Below are 22,077 nucleotides of genomic sequence, written 5' to 3' on the forward strand. Positions count from 1 at the left end.
GTTAGAAAATGTGCAATTGTGAATTCTTCTCCACTGTCAAGGAAGATGGACTGGAATAGCATCAAGCCTCTTTTTTCCTTTGCTTTTGAGTTTCTTTAAGTTTTTAAGAATACCTTTTAAAGTATGTTTCCTGTAATCTGTGCCATGCACTGCCTAATAGGGAAGTTCCCAGCCTGTAGTTTGTGTATTGGTGGTGGTACAGGGACTGTTTCCAAATACTCCATGGTAGAAATGCTAGATAGCTTGTGGGAAGGCATTATTCTAGGCAGCTGAGCAGCAGCTCCATGTGGGCACTTGGTGGTGTTCAGCTGGAGTCACTTTTCCTATGGGATACGTGGGCAGTGGGTGATGTTCCACCTCAGCCACTGGCTTGGTGGGATGCAGTTTGTGCTATGGGACACACTGCATTGCAGGAGGACCAAGGGGTGAGGGCAGCTAAAAGGCTCTGTATCCCTGTGTGTGAAAGGGAGGCATGGTGCAAAGATGAAAGTTTGTGCTACAAGTCTGTATGTTATGGGATTTTCTGAAGACTTGGGATCACATGCTAAAAGCTCAAAGGTCTGACAAACAGTGTCTCATCTATAGCAGATGTTCAGATTTCAACTTGCTCCCTGCTGTGCTAATAGACCTTGTCCTACTGAAGCTCACATCAGTGAGAAAACTCTTGGAAAATATTAAATCCAAAGTATTAAATCAAATAGTACTTGCCATAAAAAAATGAAAATAATTTGACAACGACTTTTCAGCAGGCACTAGTGCTGTCACTTGTGCACACCCATTTTCATTGGTTGTTGAGAAGCCCACAGCAAAGTACATGGGCTGCATCTGGAATGTAGTAATGACAACAAGAGTCAAATCAAACACATGGACTGCCTGAATTTTAGTTTGAAATAGGCAAATATTTTAAGGTCCACTCTGTTTATCTGCATGTTAATAAAAGTATTTAACTTCTGAAGTAGTGAAAAGGCTTTTTTTCATTTCTTTTTTGGCTTCAATTTAGAAAACAAACCCTACTGAATACACCAGTATCCAAAGCTGTTCTGGAAGAGAGTCATTAAACTAGTCAGGAGGGCTAACAAGTGAAAAGCTTCAGTGTTTAGCCATGGGCTCTTGAACTACTTGAAAATATTCTTCCCTCTTCACAAATGTTGTCTTGCCTGTTGCCTCTACCATCACTTCTGGCTGCTACATGTTTGTTTATTTTTATGTTCTCCCTCCTGCCATTTCTTCTCTTCTGAGCCTTCTCCAGCTAAGGAAGTTTTAATTTACTACCCTGACTGTGTCAACTGATCTTGCTGGAAACTGTCAGAGGAAAACTGTGAGTCTGCCAAAGCAGCAGTTGTTGGAAGTGGAAACCAGGTCAACTATTTTTTTCTTCTGCTTTTTAAAACACATGAAACTTACTAGTGTTCCTCTGCCACTGGATGACTTTAACTTCTGTGAATCTTTCATAGAACAGAATCATAGAATAATCTGGGTTGGAAGGGACCTCTAAAGATTATCTAGATCAAATCCCCTGCAGTAAATAGGGAGATCCTCAACTAGATCAGGTTGCTCAGAGCCTTGTCAAGCCTCACCTTGAATATCTTCAGGGATGAAGCCTCAACTACCTCCCTAGGCAAGCTGTTCTATTTTTCCACTATGCTCATGGTAAAGAACTTTTTCCTAACATCCAATCTAAATATGCTCTTCTGTAATTTAAAACTGTTGCCACAGGCCCTTGCAGTCTATCTCCAGCCTTCCTATAGCCCCCTTTCAGATACTAGAAGGTCACTATTAGGTGTCCCTGTAGCCTTCTTTTCTCCAGGGTGAAAACCCCCATCTCCCTCAGGCTGTCTTTGTAGGAGAGGTGTTCCAGCCTCCTGATCATTTTCGTGGTCCTCGTCTGGACCTGGGTCCATGTCCTTCCTGTACTGAGGGATCCAGAGCTGGATCCAGTACTCCAGGTGATGGCTTACCAGAACAAAGTGACAGAGTCACTGCTCTTGATCTGCTGGCCACACTTATTTTGCAGCCAAGGATGTGATTGGCCTTCTGGGCTGCAAATGCATAGTAATGTTTCATGTCCAGCTTTTCATTCATCAGCACTCCCAGGTCTTTTTCTGCAAGGCTGCTTTCTAAAACCTCATCCCCCAGCCTGTACTGATAGTGTGGATTATTCTGACCCAGGTGCAGAACCCTGCACTTGATCTTGTTAAGCCTCATGAGGTTCACCTGGGCTCACGTCCCCAGTTTGTCCAGTTCCTTCTGGATTTCTTGCACCTGGTGATTAAGATCTCTTACATTCTATGGACAGTGCCCCTGAAGATTTGCCAGCTCTGTTCTGCTCCATTGTCCCTGAGGACTGTTTCCCAGGGTGTCCTGTTGAGTAACTTTTGAAGAGCTGGAAGTTGGCTTTTCTGAAATTCAGGGTCTTGACTCATGACCCTTAGCACTGTGCATGCCACCAGTGTATGGTCACTGCAGCCCAGGCTGCCTCCAGTCTTGACATCCCTGATTAGCTTGCCTGCATTGGTGACCAACAGGTCCAGTACTGCATCCCTTTGAGAAGGGGTGTCCATTTCTTGTCTGAGAAAATTATCATCAAGGTACTCCAGGAAACTCCTGGATTGCCTGCAGCTTGCTGTTACTTTTCCAGCAAATGTCAGTCTGGTTGAAGTCCTCCAGCTGGACAAGGGGCTGTGAGCATGGTGCCTTCCATAGCTGGAGTAGGAATGCTTCATCAATAGGTTCCTTTTGACCAGGAGGCCCATAGTAGACTCCGACCACAAGGTGTTCCCCTTGTTGCCTTGATCTCTAATTCCTACCCATAAGCTTTTAACTTTCTCATGGCTATTCTTTAGGGAGATCTCCTTGCATTCATTCAATTTCTTAACATAGAGGGCAACACCTCTGCCCCTCCTTCCCTTCCTGTCCCTGCTGAACAGCTTATATCTATCAACAGCAACACTCCAATTGTAGGATTCATCCCAACATGTTTTAGTAATAGCCACTGTGTTTTAGCCTTCCAGCAGCTTAGTAGCTTCGAGCTCTTACTTTTTGTTGCCCATGCTGCATGAGATTGTGTAAAGGCACTTCGTCTGGGCAGTTGTCCATGTCACCATTCCAGGGAGATGCTTCTAAATTCCCTTAAGGTGTTTTCCTGATGTTTTCCTGTTGACTGCTCTTACCTCAGGAGCCCCTGGCTTATCTCTGTGAGACTTTGACTGTGTTGCTCTATCACCAGCATGCTCCTGGGCAACAGGCTGAGGGCCCTTCCTTGCCCCCCACCCCACCAACCTTGGTGTGTCATCTCACAGTTTGCCCGATGATGTTATCCCCCTTCCCATCTAGTTTAAATCCCTGTTGATTACCCCTGCAGTCTCCTGAGCAAAGACCCTCTTACCCCTTGGAGAAAGGTGTCTCCTGTTAGGTGTCCACAACCCTCGTGCTGTGTAGGTCCTACCGTTGTCAAAGAACCCAAATTTGGTGGTGGCACCAGCCACAGAGCCATGTATTAATGGTCTGGATACAGTTATTCATCCCAATATCACTGCCTGTGACTGGAAGAACAGAATAAAAGATGACCTGTGTGCCAGAATCTCTCAACACTCATCCCCAGGCTCTAAAGTCTCTTTTAATTGCTCTAGGACTACCAGTCATTACTTCCTCTCCTCCTAAATGAAAGATCAGTAAGGGGTAGTAGCCCGAGGACCTCATCAGGCCAGGAAGTTTCCTAGTGATGTCTCTAACCTGGGCTCCAGGTAGGTAGCATTCCTCCCTGTAAGAGGGGTCTGCCCAACATACTGCCCCATCTGTTCCTCTCAGAAGGGAGTCACCTGTCACTATAACCCTGCTTGTGAATGAAGTTGTGATAGGAGTGATAGGATAGTGATAGTCTTTCCTGATTTTGGACATGCATCAGGTGTAGGTTGCCCCTCATCCTCTTCTGCATTCGGCTGGTCTTTCCCAGCCAGAGTCTCATACCTTTTTTTCAGTGGCACCTGGCAGGGGTGAGGTGGAGAAGGAATGAGGTTATCTGCTGCCTCGACCATGAGCTGTCCCCTCCTCTCATCAGTGTCACTGCCTTTGGTCTGACAGGGGCAGGAGGCAGGGGTCCTCTGGTCTTGAGTACTATCAGATGGGAGCCCCATTTCTGATTCAGGAAGGGCAGGGTCTGGTTCCAGCAGCCTATCTCCCATTCAGTGTCCCTGATACTCCTCATGCTCCTGTATGAGTATGAGGATACTTTCCTGTACCTTTGGCAAACTTAATTTAAAGAATATTTTAAAACATGAAACAGCCAAATTTTAGAGGCAGTTGTATACATTTTAGCTCCCTGTATACACACAGAGTAGGACCTGCAGCATATTAATAGAAATGGGTCTATATTTTTAGATACTTCAGCTTATGCTTCTCAAGAAAGAGAAAAACATGTAAGATCTTTCTTCTTTATGTTGCTTGATGATTTATAAATATGAGCTCATATGATTCATCTGCCAAGGTTAATAATGACAAGTTCATGCATTATGTATGTTTACACTTGATGCAAATAAAATAGGAGCGTAGGGGAAGTATTGATCTTTAGGTGAGATATTTGGCTGCATCATACTGATAAAATAGAATAACAAAGCAGAAAACTTTGCATGGGATAATATGTTATGAGACCTCTTCAGCTTCTCCACCTGGACAGTAATTCTGGATGCACATACCCATAGGTGAATGTTCCACCTGTCACCTTCTAGAAGTTTTTTGGTTTTTGGTTGTTTTTTTTTTTTCACCAGAGTTTCCTGTGATTTAAAGCTTTTCACTTATCTCCTGTATTTAATTTTTTAATGTTTAGAGTATGATTATGTTGATAAGCAGATGTTGTATGCTGCTGAGAACTTACAAGGTGAATGGTTTCCAGCACTGCCAGCTAAGCATGTGTAGATGTTGCTCCTTCAATTTTTATAGGAACTAATTTTTTAAAAACTGAAGAGTTGAAATTTATCTTGTTGATTTTAAAGGGCTGTGGTTGATTACTCTGCTCTTTGATTACTGGGTGGACTGATAAACATCTTCATAAAGCACAGTTAGGAAAATAATAAGTAAGATTTCCTTGTGAAACTTTCTGATATATGTGAATGGAGAGAGTGTATATTCTGTGTTAAAATATATATAATGTTTTGATGTAATTTTCTTGTTACAGATTCAGAACATGAACAATATAATCACTTTTCCATTGGACAGTTTGCTGAAGGGAGATCTGAAAGGAGTAAAAGGGGTATGTTTATCTTTATATATATATATAAAATTATTGCTGGTACAATAAATACCATATTGTTACACCAGTGTCTGACAGGCAAAGTTTTACCAGTGTCTGACAGTTAACAGTATTTTTTGTAGTTGGCTGATCTCTTGAACTTAGGCAGAATTTCAACTGCTGCATTTTTAGCTAGCGTATTAATCATTTTTTGATAAAAGGCATGGGATACTAATGTAATATATTATCCCAATAAGCAAGAGGGCTTGGGAGGCTGAGTTTTTCTGGTGCGTTGAGTCATTCCTTCTGTTTGTGGTTTTATATACAGCATGCTCTTCACTATATATATACAACAACATATAAGAAGCTTTAAAAGCAGCCCTGATACATAGAAGCAGAGAAGGAGGTGTAAGATTTAAGAGATTTATTTAGTTGAAGAGCAGGGTAGTACTTTATTTAAAAGGATTGCTATTTAGCATGCTAAACTTTCCTAAAACTGTATGGATTATTAAGAAAGACATAGCAGACTGAATGAGCATAGGATTTCTCTTAGCAAAGCTGAAAATTGTTTTTCACCCTAGGATATTTCCTATTTGGAAGAATAGCAGTTTAGGACTCAAATGATGATATGTTTATAGTACATTTCAAAGCCTATAGCCAACTCATTTGGCTTATGCTTCATTTACTACTGAGCAAACAGGAAGCAACTGGCAGCTATTGTTCTCGGACATCGAAGGAAGAATAATAATGTACAGAGACTAAAAATGGTCTTTGTAAATATGTCTTTGTAAAGAGATTATTTAGTAAGATAGGCTTACTATCTTCGTGTTGCTTGCTTACCACATTTCACTGCTCTTGTTCTCTTTTTCTGTGCCAGAATACAATTATTACGATACAATGTTGCCCCATCTTCCTGACTTGAGAAAATAATTGTGTTGCTTTAGTTAATTTCATAATTGTCAAAATAACTTCCTGACATGTAAGAATTAGTTCCTAATCCGTAGTTGCAAAGTTCTACCAGTGTCTGACAGTTAACAGTATTTTTTGTAGTTGGCTGATCTCTTGAACATAGGCACAATTTCAACTGCTGCATTTTTAGACAGTAGTGAAATAATTTTACAACTTTTTAATTTTGCTTTATCTAAATTGGCTTCTCAAAAAGAAAAAACCAAGGAATATGGAACACAAGTAATTCAACATTCTCACAGAATTAGTTATGTATAGCCTGTACTGTTGCTGTTAAGTCAGTGGGAAATTGATTTCTTAAGCCTTAATGTGATGAATCAAGTGCAGAGCTAAGGTTATGCCACAGCCTCAGGACAGGCCCTTTTTTTGCAGTGTAGTCAGATGGAATGAGACAATAGCTGATTTGATTAATTGCATAGTGTGCTCTTGGGATAATAAAGGTAATACCTTTTAAGGAGTAAAATGGAGCTGTGAAAAGCATCTTAGGGATGCTTTTAAAAACATGAGTGTATTCTGTGTACAAGATCTTTTTTCCTCTGTGCAAAACTGCTTATACACAAGCCTTAGGTTAGCTACTCAAGAAATTGTGGAGTCTGTTATTCTAGTAGGTGCTGCAAATGGCCAAGGTGTACATTTTTAGATACACAGTATTTTTCATGTAAGTAACTAACTGGTTTGTTTGTTTGTTTTTTCTTGACAGGACTTGAAAAAACCCTTTGATAAAGCTTGGAAAGACTATGAAACAAAAGTGTATGTATCTTTTAAACTTTTAAGTAAAAGGGAAATGTAACTGAAATCTAGCACAATTTTAAAATACTTTTTTCATCTCACAAAATTATAACGATTCTCTGGTGAGCCACTGAGTTGGTCCATCTGAAGCTGTATGCAAACAGTGTTCAGAAATTATTCCTGTAGGTGGTTTACTTACAAAAGCAACAAGTTTAGCAAGATAGCCAAATTTCAACATTCTGTTTGTGAATAACAATTAGAATGGTCTAATTTTACTGCTTTCTAGACTTTGTTTGGTAAGAAGGACCTGAGTGGCTTTTGTTTTTTGAAACTGCCTGGCTGTAGCTAGATTTTTTGTAACAAGACAATCTGAAATGTTGAGATAAACCTCTAGTTGGACAGTCTGAATCCCTGGAAGATTGAAGCTCCAGTGTTTCCTGTTTTTAATACCAGTGAACAACCTCATTTCGTGCCATGCCATTTCTCAGCTGTTGAAGTACTTGAGATTTCTTATCATTGCCCATGGCACCAGTTGATCTCTGAGGATCAGCTATAAAGCACAGTCCTGTACAAATTTAGTCTGCTTTTGTCTATCAGTGCTTAGTTGCAGAATCTGGAAGCTTGTTTACTTAAATATAACTTGCCAATAGTGAAATCCCAGAAATTTTATGTGCAGAATTTAAAATACAGTTGCACACTGCTGGGACATGTACCATGAACACTACTGCTGTTGAATCAAGATCTTTGATGCTTTTAGGATTTCTGGTAGAGTATTCACCAGGGTGAGTTATGTTGCAGTGGTGTAAAAATCTGTACTTTTAATCCACAGCCTAGCAGACAGTCAGTTTCAGAAATATTTTAACTTGTTTTTTAACTTTGTTAAGGACTTGAAATGCAAAAATGCCCATGGAAATATATTTTTATATTTGGACTTTTTTTTTCTTTTGACCAATAATCCTTTAGAAATCCTGCTTTATGACTTTGCTTTCAAATAGTACACCAGGTATTTGATCCAAAACAGGTCCCTTTTTCAGGTAGGGTGATACCTCTTCCCAAGTTACCTTTGTGGTGTCTGCAGGAATTTTTTTAACAAATGAATTTATATTCATAATTTCATATTATTAAAAATGCAAAAACTGAAGGTAGCACATGTTCATTAAGAAATTCTTTTAGATCCATTGCCATTTTTCTGTGATATTTCCAGCTGGTGGGCTGGTACAGTTGCTGTGTGCTCTGGTTATTTTAAGTGGTTAGATGAAAGCTTGGCATTAATATTCCTGAGTTTAAAGCTCTTAGTCTAGCCTGTTGGAATCCTTCACTTTGATCAAGACCAAACCGTCATCTTTAGGCTTGGGATAGGGAGTCTGAGAATTCTATGTACAAAAAAATTCTTTATAATAAGGGTTTTTTTATTTGTTTGTTTTGGTGGTTATTAAATGACTTATTGTGGTTTAAGTTTGGCAGTCAGGGAATAGTGTTTTTTTCAGTGGAAGCTGTCTCACGTCTACCAAGGAGCAGACCAATTTTCCATAGTTCTGTTGAGTTCAGTTCAGAGTGGCACTTCCCTGAGGCCCCAGCCACTGCAGATTTGTCAGGCTCTTGCATGTAAGATCAGTTCCCAGATAAGTTGAGATGTTGCCAGCTGTCATCATTGATCATTGGTCTTTACAAATCAGAGACACAAAGTTTAATGATGTGATTTTGAAGCTAAGGAGACAATTTTGAGACTGAATGTGTTCAGGTCAGGTTTATAATCAAAATTTTGGACGCAGGAAAACAGTGAGGTTTTCCTGGGCTGCTTTTACACATGCCACTGAGGTTTCCTGAGATGATAACTGTTTGTGTTCTGTGGCTGTTTCAAGTGGATATGAACTTCCTTATTGCAGTGCATTTGGTCATCTGTAGCAGGGAGTGGATGCAGTCATCTCAAAAATGTGTACAATTTCTGCCATAACAAAAAGGGCAAAAGGTCTGGGAGAGCTAAACACAGTCTCACCTACAACTTATCCCAGTAGTGGGATGGTGGATGTAGGTGTTAGCAGCCAGAGGACTGCTCAGTCTTCTTCAATCTGTTACCTTAGAGGACTCCTTGTTTGGACTGTGGCTAAAACCTGTCCTAGATTTATGATTAGTTAGTTATCTTTTCCAGTGGTACTTCTTCAAATATGTGAATATATCTTTTGTTTGTTTGTTTGTCTTGGCTTCCTTTCTTTGTCTTCTTCCTCTGGGTTAACAAGCCAAGGCTGTTTTGAGAGAGTGTTTAAGATCCATTCTTGTGGTCTTGGATCACAATCCATCAATGTAGATTATTGTGCATCTTCTTTGCTCTGTAGCTACCTAAGTTGTTGAAGGATTTTCCTGAAGATCACCTTAGCTTAAGTATTTGAGGAAGCTGGATCCATTTTTCTTTACACCTTTGGACTGTTCTCAAATAAAGGAGTAAGAGGCTGATGCTTTATGCCAGCCTACCTCAACCAAAAATTTAGAACATCCTGAAGTGACATTAATGAATAATACATTTTTTCTCACTGTCAGTTATTAACATGCTTCAGTTGAAGCCATAAAGATTTAAAAATGTTTTTAAAGTAGTTAAAAGCAGTGCATTTCTCTTCGGACCTCAGTTACAGTCTTTGTTTTCCATGTAAGGGCTGGGCAATGCTGCCTGCCACTACAGCACTGCAGAGGGATCAGTCTGTCTGCATCCTTTGGGTTGAATTGGTGCAGATTGGGCTCTTTTTGTTACAAGGCAGTTGCTTTCCCCCATGTACTTAAACACTAATGGCAGACGCACCGGGGAAGCATATGGAGAAGGAGTACACATGTCATAAACTGCTCATTCTCCCAGCAGGCTGACTGTATTCAGTAAGGCAGTGAGCCAGATCTCACCCACATTCTTCAGTTTAATCAGTCCTGTTGTGGTAGATTTTGAGGTAAAGATGTTGTATCAATTTTTCACAGGAAACAAAACCATAAATGTACTGATGCATGTCATTTACTCCTTTTTTAGCTGAATAGTGGTGTCTGTAACCCAGACATAAACTGTCTTTCCTGAAAAGTAAGAATTGTTAATTTTTTTAATAGAGGTGTCTTATTTTTAGGCCTGTAAATATGTATTATCTTCAGAATTCCTCTGCTAGTAAGTGCTGTGCTAATGCTCTAACACATAAATGCTTAATGAAAACTAACAAGCTTTTCCTGGTAAGGCTGGCTTCCCCTCCTCCTTTGCCATTCTCCTTTTAAAAGCCTACCATGAGGTCTGTTACGCACAACTGAGTGAAGAGAACAAGTTGTTAGAATGTGCTTATGGGGTAATAAAATGAAGGCAGTAAGCTGAGGTGCAGGAACACAAGCACTCATACCTAGATATAGCACTGTCATCAATGATTTGTTTCTAAATCATTTGAATTCAAATGGAAGACTGAACAAATTCAACAGTCTTCTGTAAAGATGTCTGCATAGCTATTTGATTATGTGATGATGTTTCCAGTTTGGTAAACTTTTATTTTAAACTATATCTAAAAGAGTTGTCTGAAAATTCTGCAAGCTTTTCTCAAATTACTTCTTCAAAGCTGTTACTTGACTCAGTAGATCATTGATATTCATAGAAATTTCTGCCACATTTCTTTTTAAAGCATGCTCATATGACAAAATGGAGGTCACATCTTGAAAATAGTGGCATAGAACGGAAGTGCTAAACAAGGTAGCTTTAATGAAGAATCATAGAATAGAATAATAGAATCATTTAGGTTGCAAAGGACCTTTAAGATTATCAAGTCCAACCCTTAACCTAACACTACCAAGACCAAAACTAAAACATATTCCTAAGTACCACATCTACAAAAGTCACTGAGTTCCTTTCAGTGCCTTCAGGCATGGTGACTCCACCACTTGCCTGGGCAGTCTGTTCCAATGCTTGATAACCATTTTGATAACCTTGAATTACCAATGATGGAGGGTAGCCTAGCAATGACTTCTGCCAGGTCCCTCAGCACCTGTGTGTGCATCCCATCAGGACTTATGGATGTCCAGACTGCTTAACTGATCCCTAACCCAATCCTCACCAGTCAAGGCACACTCCTCCTTTATCCTGACTTCCTCTGAGGCTTCAGGAGTTTGAGGCCCCTGAGGACAGTCTCCAGCAGCATAGACAGAGACATAGAAGGCATTCAGTAACTCTGCCTTCTTTGTATCTTCTGTCACCAGGGCACTCACCTCATTCAGCTGAGGACCTATGTTGCCCCTAGAGTTAATTTTCTTTGCGATGTATTTGAAGAAGCCCTTTCTGTTGTCCTTGGCCTCTCTTGCAACATTTAATTCCAAGGAGGCCTTAGCTTTCCTGGTTTGTCTCCCTACATCTGCTGATAGCAGTCTTATATTCCTCCCAGGTGGCCAGACCCTCCTTCCATGATTTGTAGACTTGAGTTTGCCAGCAGTTCCCTCTTTAACCACACAGGTGTCCTGGCTCCTTTCTTGATTTCCTATCTGTAAGGATGGTCTGATTTTGAGCTTGGAAGAAATGGTCCTTGAATGTTAACAAACCATCTTGGGCCCCTGTACCTTCTAGTACCCTGTCCCATGGGATTTCCCCTAGCAATTGCTTGAAAGGGCCAAAGTTGGCCATGCTTAAGTCCAGGGTCATCATATGTCCCCACTAGACAGGATCCTGAACTCAGATCTGAACTCCATGACATCTCATGGTCACTGCAGCCAAGGATGCCCTTAACCTTCACTACTTCAACCAGACTCTCCTTGTTGGTGAGCATAAGATCCAGCAGCACCCCTCTCCTAGTTGGCACCGTGTGCATCAGGAAGTTATCAGTGCACTAGAGGAACCTCCTGGACTGTGAATGGCTGGCTGAGTAGGCCTTCCAGCAAGTATCTGGATAGTGAAAATCCTCCATGAGAACCAGGGCCTGCAGTTCTGAGGCTGCTTTCAGCTGCATGTAAGCCTCATCTACTTCCTTGTCCTGATCTGGTGTCCTGTAATAGACACCCAGAACAGCATCACCCATGCTAGCCTGCCCCTTGATTTACAGCCACAAACTCTCAGCTCTCCTAATCCACCCCTGAATGGAACTCCGTACATTCTTGTTGCTCTCTCACATGAAGAGCCACTCCACTACCTTGTCTTGTTGACCTGTCTTTTCTAAAAAGGACATAGCTATCCATGACCACATTCCAGTCATCTGAGCTGCCCCATCATATCACTGTAATTGCCACCAGATTATAACCCCTTGACTGTACATAGATTTCTAACTCCTCCTGTTTATTTCCCATGCTGTGTGCACTGATGTGCAGACATTTCAGGGAGCAATCTGAGCACAATTCAAGCCTGGGGGAGTAGGAGGCCTTCTGGTCTTCATTAACAATAGAACACTGCCCCAGTGGTGCAAACACAGCTGCAATCCCCATTAGAAATTATCTCTATGAGTGAGTCCTGCTAAGTCTTGCCCTAGAACCTCCCTCCTCTCCCCAGCAGATGGGCCTCTCTCACCTGTTACAATTAGGCCTGGTGGCTTTATAAAACCTGCCATGATCAAAGAGCCCAAATCCCTGCCGGTAGCACCAGTCTCTGAGCCAGGTATTTACAGACTGGATACTTCTATTGCATCCCATATCATCACCTGCAACCAGGAGGGAAGAGAAAATAACTTGCACCCCCAAGTCTTTCACCAACTGTCCCAAGGCCTTGAAACCTCTCTTCATTCCTCTCAGACTACAGAATGCAGCTTCCACCCCACCTGTCTGTAAGATCAATAGAGGGTAGTAGTCTGATGACTGTACCAGGCTGGGGAGTTTCTTAGTGATATTCCTGATTTGAGCTCCAGGAAGAGTACAGACTTCTCTATGGTCAGGGTCAACCAAGCATATGATGCCCTCTGTTACCTTTAGGAGCAAGTCTGCAACAACTAAAACTCTTCCCTTCTTCCTTGTGGAAGAAGTTATTATATGGCTAGAGGGCCTGCCTGACAGCAGTGAGACCTCTGGTATAGGTTGTCTGTCATCCACATCCCCATTAGACTGGCCATCCTCCAGCAGGACCTCATCCGTTTGAGATAGGACCTTCATCTCCACCTTCATTCATTTGGGCCTCAGTTTCCAGAGCCCCATATTGGCTGTGTACAGCAACTAGAAAGACAAGGGGGGTCGGGAGAGGATCTGCCTACCTCTCTGGGGAGGGACCTGTTTCCATTCAGCCCTGTCTCTTGGCTCCCCTTCTTTTTCCAGGTGGCAAGAGAGTAGAGGATCCCCTGATTGTGGTGGAACATCCACCTGCTGTCTTCCCCGCAGGGGTGGTAGTGTCTGGCTCCACTTTTCTCTCTCTCTTTCACACTCTCTTGAGTCTTTTGACTTCCTCCTTCAGGTCAGCCACCATACTGAGCAGATCATTCACCTGTTCACATCTTACCTAGGTGAGATACTCTGACAGCCTCCATTACAAATGCCAGGCTCAGGCACTCCCTGCAGCCAGGGATACCTAGATGTTTGCATGGGACCTTTGTCTGGGTACCCACATTTCTTTTGACCTCCCTGCCCTGAGGCCCATTAAAACTCCTTCCCAACCTGGTGCCATCTCCAAACTTCCCGAGAGTGCACCCAATTGCTTCATTGAGATTGTTAATAAAGATATTAAAGAGAACTGGACCCAGCACTGAGCACTGGGGGACACCACTTGTGACCAGCTACCAGCTGGGTTTACCTCCATTCACTGCAACTCTTTGGACCTGCCATGTTGCTCATTCCATGCTCTTCTTCCACATCCTCCAGTGCAGGATGAGTGCAGGATAATCTTCCCAGCATTTCCAAAGGGAAAAGGAAAAGATTATTTCCTCATTCAGGACTTGGATTATGAGAGGGAGTCATGCTTTACTGTCAGCCTTGACAGACAGTAGGATAAAATAAGGAGGAGGTTCTCTCTCTGAAAGGTGTAGGATGCCAGGGGTGAGGCTGAAGACTAGATAAAGAAAGGATATTTGAAATTAAAATGTGTAATATTATTTTGTCAAAAAACGTAGCCCTTGGAAGCATTTAAGAGTGCTCCCTGTTCAACTCTGTGCCTCCCAGGTGCTATTTCCAGTCTCTGCACTTTCTCCTGTACTAACCAGACTCAGCCTGTCTTAACAGCTATTTGGAGAAGGAGAGGAACAAAGATGGAGTTGCTGCCCAGCCAGCCAGTTCAGCTGCATGCACAAAGGGCATTCTAGGTGTTTCATCTTGCTCACTGGCTGAAAATGAATGCTGCTTTTCAGCATGTTCAACAGCAGAATAGGTTCTGCCCTTTAAAAAGTATTAGAAAACAAAAATGCTGAGCATGCTTATTTATACCATGATCTGTATGAGAAAATATTTTTCTTAGAAATAAAAATTTATACTGGAAAAGTTATTATCAAATTAGAGCTGTAAAAATAGTTGCATAAGGGAAAACGGGTGGGCAAGACTGTTTACTCTGTATCTGATTGACTTCTCTTGTGATTTTTCAACCTGTTTTCCAGTTTTACTTGTCTGTTACACAATCTGAGCTCACTATGTAATAGTGTATTCAGATTTTATTCTTAGTCAGCAAAGTCTGTGTCTGTGACAGGTGCTGCATGTGCTTCAAGAACAACAGCTTTACAAAACATTTGCTTGCTTCTTATTGCTTTATTTTTTCTTGATCATCATGTTAATTTTACCTAATTGGTCTGCCTGGAAAACATTTGTCAGAAGGATTTGGTTAATGACACAGTGGTGTGACACTTGAAGCTCAGTTCACCCTTTAATTTGGCTCAGAAACACAGCTAACCTTTAGCACTCAGGAGATTTGTGTGCAAGGGTTTTTTCCCTAGAAACAAAACGTCCTATAGTGTCAGTCAGAAGTTGGTAAGGTATTACTGTAGCAAAACAACAGGTTAAAACTGGATTACAAAGCTGAAAATATAGTTAGAGACTAAAACCATAAATAATAAGGAAATGCAAATGTGAAATGCACCATCATGTATCTCTGGTACTTACCACCAAGAGATGGCTTAGTTTTTTTAAAAAGCATCTCTTAAGCTTTTTAAGCCATGGAGCCTGAAGCTGCAGCAAATAGCTTCAAGGATGTCCTATTTCTGTGAATTACTTTGTTGATGCTGGTGGGCTTTAGTCTTGGTTTAACTACTTTCTGCCTATGGAATCCTTGAAAGAGTAGGAAGGACTCTTTCACCAAAAGCTAGCCTTCCTTTAAAAGGAATTCAGTTTCTTAAAACAATGTGTGCTGTAATACTCTGCATAATGTTTGACTCTTGAGCTGTAGTACTAGTCTTTTGGTTTTAATTAGCATTTAGAGACACCTTATGACATGTTTATAAGGTCTCATAATTTTAGGGGTGACTATGTCATCCTGTGTTTAAGTATTTTTCTCTGTAAACTATGAAAGTACAATTAAATAGCAATTGATAGTTATTATAATTCACATTTCAGTAAGTTCTCTGGCCTCAGCAATTATTGATGTGTAAATTGAGAGTACCAAAATCATCCTCAATCTTTGCTGTGAGGTCTGACTTTTTCAGAACTATCAAGTATGATATAAGGTAAACTCTTTTAGAGTGGGTGCTAGAAAGGAGTTGTATATTTGTTGTTGCCTGTGAATCTTCTTTTAATGGTTTATCTTCCTTCTTCCCAATGGATATCTGGTTAATCCTTTAGTTTGGGCTACAAAATTTAGTTTAGCTACAAAATTACATATTTGACAGTAAGTGTGTAAGACTATAGAAATTTGTAATGAAAACAGAATGTTCTAGAATCAAGCTTTTATTCAGGCAAGTGAAGGTTTTCAGAATATTTGTTTAAAATATTCAAATATTCAAAGCTTCACTCCAAATGTCTGCTTCTGGTGGGACAGGAGGGGCTGAGCAGGAGTGCAGTGCTGGCTGGATGTGCTGGCTGCTGGAACCCTTCACAGGCTGGCTCTGCAGTGCCTGCCAGTACTGAGAGCTCAGCAGGGCTTTTTGAATCGATGTTCAAAATGTTTCCCTGTGGGAGTGTTATGGGATGGGATTAATTATAGTTTTCTCATGCTATTTGCGGTGTAAGAGGAGGCAGTTCCTCATTCTTGAGAAGTATAAGGACAGACTATGTCATTGACTGGAAATCCTTTGGCCATCTAGGACATTTCTCCATAACCTGTTAGGCTGATGTTAACATCAGGTTAGGAGAGCACTTGGGGCATGTCATCTTTTCAGAGGGAGAGATGAGAGACACTTAACTGCCCGAGAGGAGGTAGGACAGTGTGTGTATTCTTTGTTCCTCTCATCTGCTTCCCGTATTCCTGTGTAATGCTTCCTCTTGTTCAGAAGCAGTATAGCATTTCCTCAGGAAGCTATTTCAAGAATTTTCAGCTTCTAAACAGTACAAGTGAAAAATAAAAGTCTTTCTCCAAAAGCTAAACACCCTCATGTATCTTCTTCTATTAATATCTTGTTTCATATCTGGCTTGTCTAACTGTCTAGTGTAATTATGCCACTGCCTTTAGGAATAATATGGACAATAGCTGTAACAAATGCACAAGTGTGTTTAGGGGTGTTACGCTGTATGGCAGGCAGTGGGTATTCATTTATATTCTGCAGGAGAACTTGTTTCATTCAGAACTCTTGGAAAATGTTCACGGAAACTTTTAGGGAATTAGGACAGCTGGTCTAGCAGACTTTGAAGTCTGCATCGCAGCCTGCTGGCTGGCATTCCCACTGCCAACTGGCTCAGTAGCAAGTGGAGATGGCAACTGTGATTTTGGCTTAGGAAACCCTGTATATATAGAAGATGACTTGATGACGAGCAGGACTTAATAAATCTGGTGACATAATTGAACTCTGTTAACTTCAGTTTAGTGAGTTGGGATTAAACATCTGCCTATGTTTCAAATTAAAATCCATTATTTTGTTTCTAGATCTTTTTTCTTCAGTGCAAAAGCTTATTATCTTCCTCTCATTTGGTCTCATCTTTTGGAATATCTGTCAGGACATTATTTTAACAGATGACTGAATTAGATTTCAGCTACTGTATGCCATTACTGATCTTTAGTCATTGTCAAATTTCAAATGAAGTGTCATCTGGAAGTAAGTCACATGCAAAATTACAAGACTTTGGCTTTGCATCTGTCAATAGACTTTGTGAATAATCAGATTTCCTTAGAGGCTATGAATTTTTCACTTCATTGACTGATTCTTTGCCTTTTAGTACAAAAATAGAGAAGGAGAAAAAAGAGCATGCTAAGCTACATGGAATGATCCGTACAGAAATAAGTGGAGCTGAAATTGCAGAAGAGATGGAGAAAGAAAGAAGGTTCTTCCAGTTACAGATGTGTGAGGTAAGATTCAGTGTGAAATTCATACTGTTCTGTTAGTATTATTAGGAGGACTTTGAAAAACAGAATTGTTTAATGGCAGCTGTTCTGTTAAGGTGAAATGCCAATTTATTAGTGGACTCTATTTGCTAAAACATATTTTTTTATCCTGAGGTGCTAACTTTGCAGAGAATTTAGGTATTTTCTATTTTCACAAGTAAGTAATTAAGTTGTAGAATAATGTAAAGTTCAATTAAACACTAAGAGATCATAACAACTAAGCCTTTACACTGCCATTTGACTAGAAGTTATTTTAAGCCCTAGACCATTCTCTGAATTGTTCCCTGGGCTGACAGCTGTTGCGTTATTAGGAGGAGCAACTCCAGTCTAGCACTTTGTTGGGCTGGTGATGAAAAAAAAAAGTGCCAAGGATGAAATCTTGTCTTTCAAGATTTTTCAGAATGTTTCTGCTTTGAAATCTTTGTGATTTTGCAGTATGTTAAATCTGATGTGAATATATTCAGTTTTGTTTACCAGCATGTCAGGTTCCATGGTTGGGAACACAAGTGTCTGAGCTTCTTCTTTCTCTGGTATGAACTCAAAAATATACCCTGGGTGTTTCTTCTGTTTTTAGTATCATGATTAAAGGTAATTTGACACATATGCCAACATAGCTTAACAGCAATTGTCTTGAATACCACTTTTAGTAACTGCATACACTGATGCTTAGCAGAAAAGCTTCACATTCCTACAGGGAGTCAGGCTGAAGTATTCAAAACTGATTAAGGGATTTGAGTAACCAATAAACATATGGATGTTGCCAGCTAATTACCCATCTGTGTACTTTCTAACAGCAAGGAACAGATGCTTCTCTCTTCCTGTGTCATAGTAAAGGAGGAGTTCACTTCAGTCGGTTGTAGTGATAATAAAACCCAGGCTGAAGTCTGTGAAATTGAATCAAGTTACCTTAAATGTGGAATATCTGAAGTATATCCTGTATTTATTTTAATTTTGGGGAAAAGAAGTTTATGCTTGCTTATCTCTGAATCATCATAAAAGGGGACTTTGGTTTTGTTGGCAAATCAGAAGTCTGATATATTGAAAGTGCATCATGAGTACAGGCTATTTCTCTGAAAATTATGGAGGTAAACCAAAGACCAGATGCCAAGAACTCCATTTTAAATTTAGAAGAACCAGAGAGGTTGTTCTTGTAACTAAATACTATCTAGTTCTCATGTCTACATATTAGCCAATCATCTGATCACCTGAACCAGCATAAAAAGCTGGATTCTGCTTTATTTTAGTGGGTTTGAAACATTCAGGGTGTACTGCAGACTGGGGGAAAGCAGACACATTAAAGTATTGCTAAGAAACTCATTCCTTTGCTAGGAGATCACTGTCTATGCAGGGGTTAAAAATTGTCAATTTAATGGGCAGTTGACTGCTCTAAATATTTGGTCAATCTTCCTGCTGTTTGCATGGCTGACATCTTCTGTGCTATGCATTCAGGGGAGGAGCTATCACTTCATAGGGACTTGGATTGTGCCTAATGCAAAAGGACACTAATCATACCTGTTTTTTAGCTTGACAGTAGATTTTTAAAAATCTCTTTCTAAGCTGTAATGTGCTGTAATTACCTTGTATAAAGAATCAATAGACAAAACATTAAAATTAAATGAAAGATTTAAAAAATTGTTAAAATAATTCCATACTTCTTTTGAGCAAACAGCTTACTTCCTTAATGACATCTGTTTAACAATGAATTTACACAACTAGAGAGATAGGTACGGAATGGGCTGCTAGGTTTAAGAATGGATTCCTAAATTTACTACAAAAACCCCTTAATGCTTCCTTTAATGCAAGTTTCCACTACGAGCTACTAATCGTAGTGAATTATTGCCACAGGGTATCAGTGGTGACAACAATTGCTTTCTTGTCATTAATGCCTGGTGCATTCTCTTTAGAGTCTTCTAAATCTGCAAGTGTAAAGTTCAAAATATAACTGAAAATAATGTTAAAAAATACTGTAGCAGTAATAATTAATATCTTTTGTGAATTACTGTTTTAACAGTACCTGCTGAAAGTCAATGAAATCAAGATTAAAAAAGGAGTGGACTTGCTTCAGAACTTGATCAAGTATTTTCATGCTCAGTGCAAGTATGTTTTAATTTGTTTTATATCTGCAAGATAACTGGAGTGGCATTTTATTTTAAACTTCTTGCATCATCATAACATGTTTCTAGATTTTTTCAAAATAAATCTAAGATTCAACTGCTCTTGGTGATATCTTTTGACAAATTGTTTTTGTCGTAGATTAGTGATTGCTTTTGTTACTGTCTTCCAGAACATGTAATGAGGTTGAGCTTGTCCTGTAGAGCATAATTTTCTATTTCAAAGGAGTGCCACAGAGTGTTTTGGTATATTTCATAAACTGCTCTGGAAACAGCTATTAGTTTGGTCTACCAGTTAGTGATCCATTAGTTTTGACTGTCTTTTTTGAGTGTATCTAGCAATAATCTAAATTAAGTCTGGACTCAAAAATATAAAGTGCATAAGCAGTGGGATAAAACAATGTTGAAAGACTCTTTCTAATTAATTGGAATGCTCAGGAATAAAACACAAAGGTCCCATTAGAATGACGTACTATTTAATGATAGTCTTGTAGATCAGTAATATAGCAATAAAGTCACAGCTATAAACTTGAAAGAGCTGCTGTTAACCTGTTCGAATCAGTAAGTTTTTATCTTAAAAGACCAGTCTGAATCTATGTAGGATTTTTCTCTATGCAGCTATGTTGCTTTTAAAATCAGTCCACTTGCACTATGTCATTCATCTGCTCTGTCCATTTAATATAATTTCAACAACATAAATGCTGTGTTGTCCTGTCACTTTCTTGTCAATACCGCAGAGTGAAAATATTTTCTGTTCTAAATGACCCAGAAGTTTTAAACACCTGTAATTGTTGTTTCTTTAAATTTATTTTTCAATTTTTTTTTTTTTTTTTTTTTTAAGAGCTGGAATATTTGGCATAGGTAGCATTACTATGCCAATATAAAAATACATATGATCCTATAAGATTGATCATATTAAGTTTGCTTATAGGCCGTAATTAATGCTTGAGAAAGAAAGGGGGTTTTGTTTAGTGGGAAGTTTGCATCAGATATGAAATTATTTGGCTCCAAGAAGTCACAATTATTTTATATCTACTAGAGCTTTTGCAGTTCTGCAAATTCAGTCTTGCTTATTCTGGGCCTTCAAAAAGTGGGATGAGAACTTGTGTTTGAGATGACAATAAGGAAAACTTCTGTGGTGGTGGATTATGGCAGTTCTCAATCTAATTAGGAGTTTTGCATCTTAAACTGATGGAAATAAAGAGGTGGATTGGTCAAAGATACTTTAAAAAGAAATGTTCAGTGTTTTGAAATTAATGGAGTGGCTTAATAATATGCATGTCTTACTTTGGCAACTTTTAAAACAGAAAACAAGATGTTTGGTAACAGTGTGCTTGCTTTTCTTTTGAAGTTTCTTTCAGGATGGGCTAAAAGCAGTTGAAAGTCTCAAGCCTTCAATTGAGACACTCTCAACAGATCTTTATACAGTGAGTAGCAGCATTTCACATTTGTGTTGTAAACAGGTTTTGCAGTAGAACTGGGATCATAGTGGTTCGAGCTGGATGACATTTAATAGTCAGCATTTTCAGGTTTTTAGTACATTTTTTATTAAAGTTATGTTTTAATATAATATCCAGAAGCCTTAGTTTCAGTTCAGGGCTCCAGCATGTAAAATGTTAGGGAAAACAGCATTTGCTCTAAAATCTTTACTGACTAAGTGGAAAATAACATGTGATTTCAAATTGAACCCAGGGAAGCAAGAACAATGTGGGACAATTGCAGTGTCTTAACCCAGCAACATCCTAGCCATTATCAGTTTTTCTGGTGATATAAAGGAAAATAAACCAATCATGTTATCTTTTCTCTGTGTATTTTCATTCTTGCTGAATGTTTCTCAGGAAAATGAACCAATTGAGTAGAAAGTTTGGAAAAACTGCATTGAAAAAAACAATAATGTTTTTTACCTACTGTTTTTTTACCCATGTTTTTCTTCATTCAAGATTAAACAAGCACAAGATGAGGAAAGAAGACAATTAACACAGCTTAGAGATATTTTAAAATCAGCACTCCAGGTTGATCAGAAAGAGGTGAGCATAGAAGGTGGTTTAACTACATGATGCCTATTTTAATGACTTCTAATGTAATACTAGTGTTTGAAATAGAGATATTTTAACTTCTTCTGAACTGAATTCCCACTAAAAATATCAGACTTACTGCAAACAATTTCTTTTTATTAGCAATATTGCAAAATACCCAAATGGTGTACTCTCTGTGAATGAACAGGCAATGGTGTCTATGTTGCTCAAACTGAGAATGGGACAACTTTGGTAGTATCAAGGGGTCCCCAGTAGTAGAATGTTATCTCACAATAATACTTCAAACTGCATTAAGATTATGTAAAACTGAACTTTAAATAGAAAAACGGTTCTTGTCATCATCTGTAAAAATAACAATTAAGTTTGCTACTGGAAGTTTTCAGGTGTGCAAGAGCTGGGTCTGTTCAGCAATCTAATGAATAAGGGAATAAGGGTTCTTTGAGTTTTGATTATGATTGCTGTTAAATGTAAAGAACTCTGGAATAATTTTACTTCGCAAACTGATTTGCAAGCAAACATCTTTTGTATAATCTAGTCCTAAATATTGAGTCTACTTTTGTATCAGATTGCTAGTGTTTCCTCGTAATATAAATAAATTCCAGCCAGCTTCCTTTGTGTGGCTGTTGGGCCATGAGTAAGTGATGAACGAAC

The 22,077-nt window shown here is 39.4% G+C and overlaps 1 protein-coding gene across 4 annotated transcripts in view; it reads left to right on the forward strand.

Annotated features, from left to right (window-relative positions):
• The window catches only part of ASAP2 (ArfGAP with SH3 domain, ankyrin repeat and PH domain 2), a 90,000-nt gene that overhangs the window by 30,645 nt on the left and 37,278 nt on the right, over window positions 1-22,077 (forward strand). For all 4 annotated transcript variants that reach the window (XM_071741860.1, XM_071741862.1, XM_071741861.1 and 1 more), the window contains exons 4-9: window positions 5,171-5,245; window positions 6,891-6,940; window positions 17,114-17,243; window positions 19,291-19,376; window positions 20,742-20,817; window positions 21,331-21,417. In XM_071741860.1, coding sequence (XP_071597961.1) covers window positions 5,171-5,245; window positions 6,891-6,940; window positions 17,114-17,243; window positions 19,291-19,376; window positions 20,742-20,817; window positions 21,331-21,417 — 504 coding nt within the window. The remainder of the gene's footprint in view (window positions 1-5,170; window positions 5,246-6,890; window positions 6,941-17,113; window positions 17,244-19,290; window positions 19,377-20,741; window positions 20,818-21,330; window positions 21,418-22,077) is intronic.

The sequence above is a fragment of the Heliangelus exortis genome, chromosome 3 (genome assembly GCF_036169615.1).
Source record: "Heliangelus exortis chromosome 3, bHelExo1.hap1, whole genome shotgun sequence".
NCBI classification, from domain to species: Eukaryota; Metazoa; Chordata; class Aves; order Apodiformes; family Trochilidae; genus Heliangelus; species Heliangelus exortis.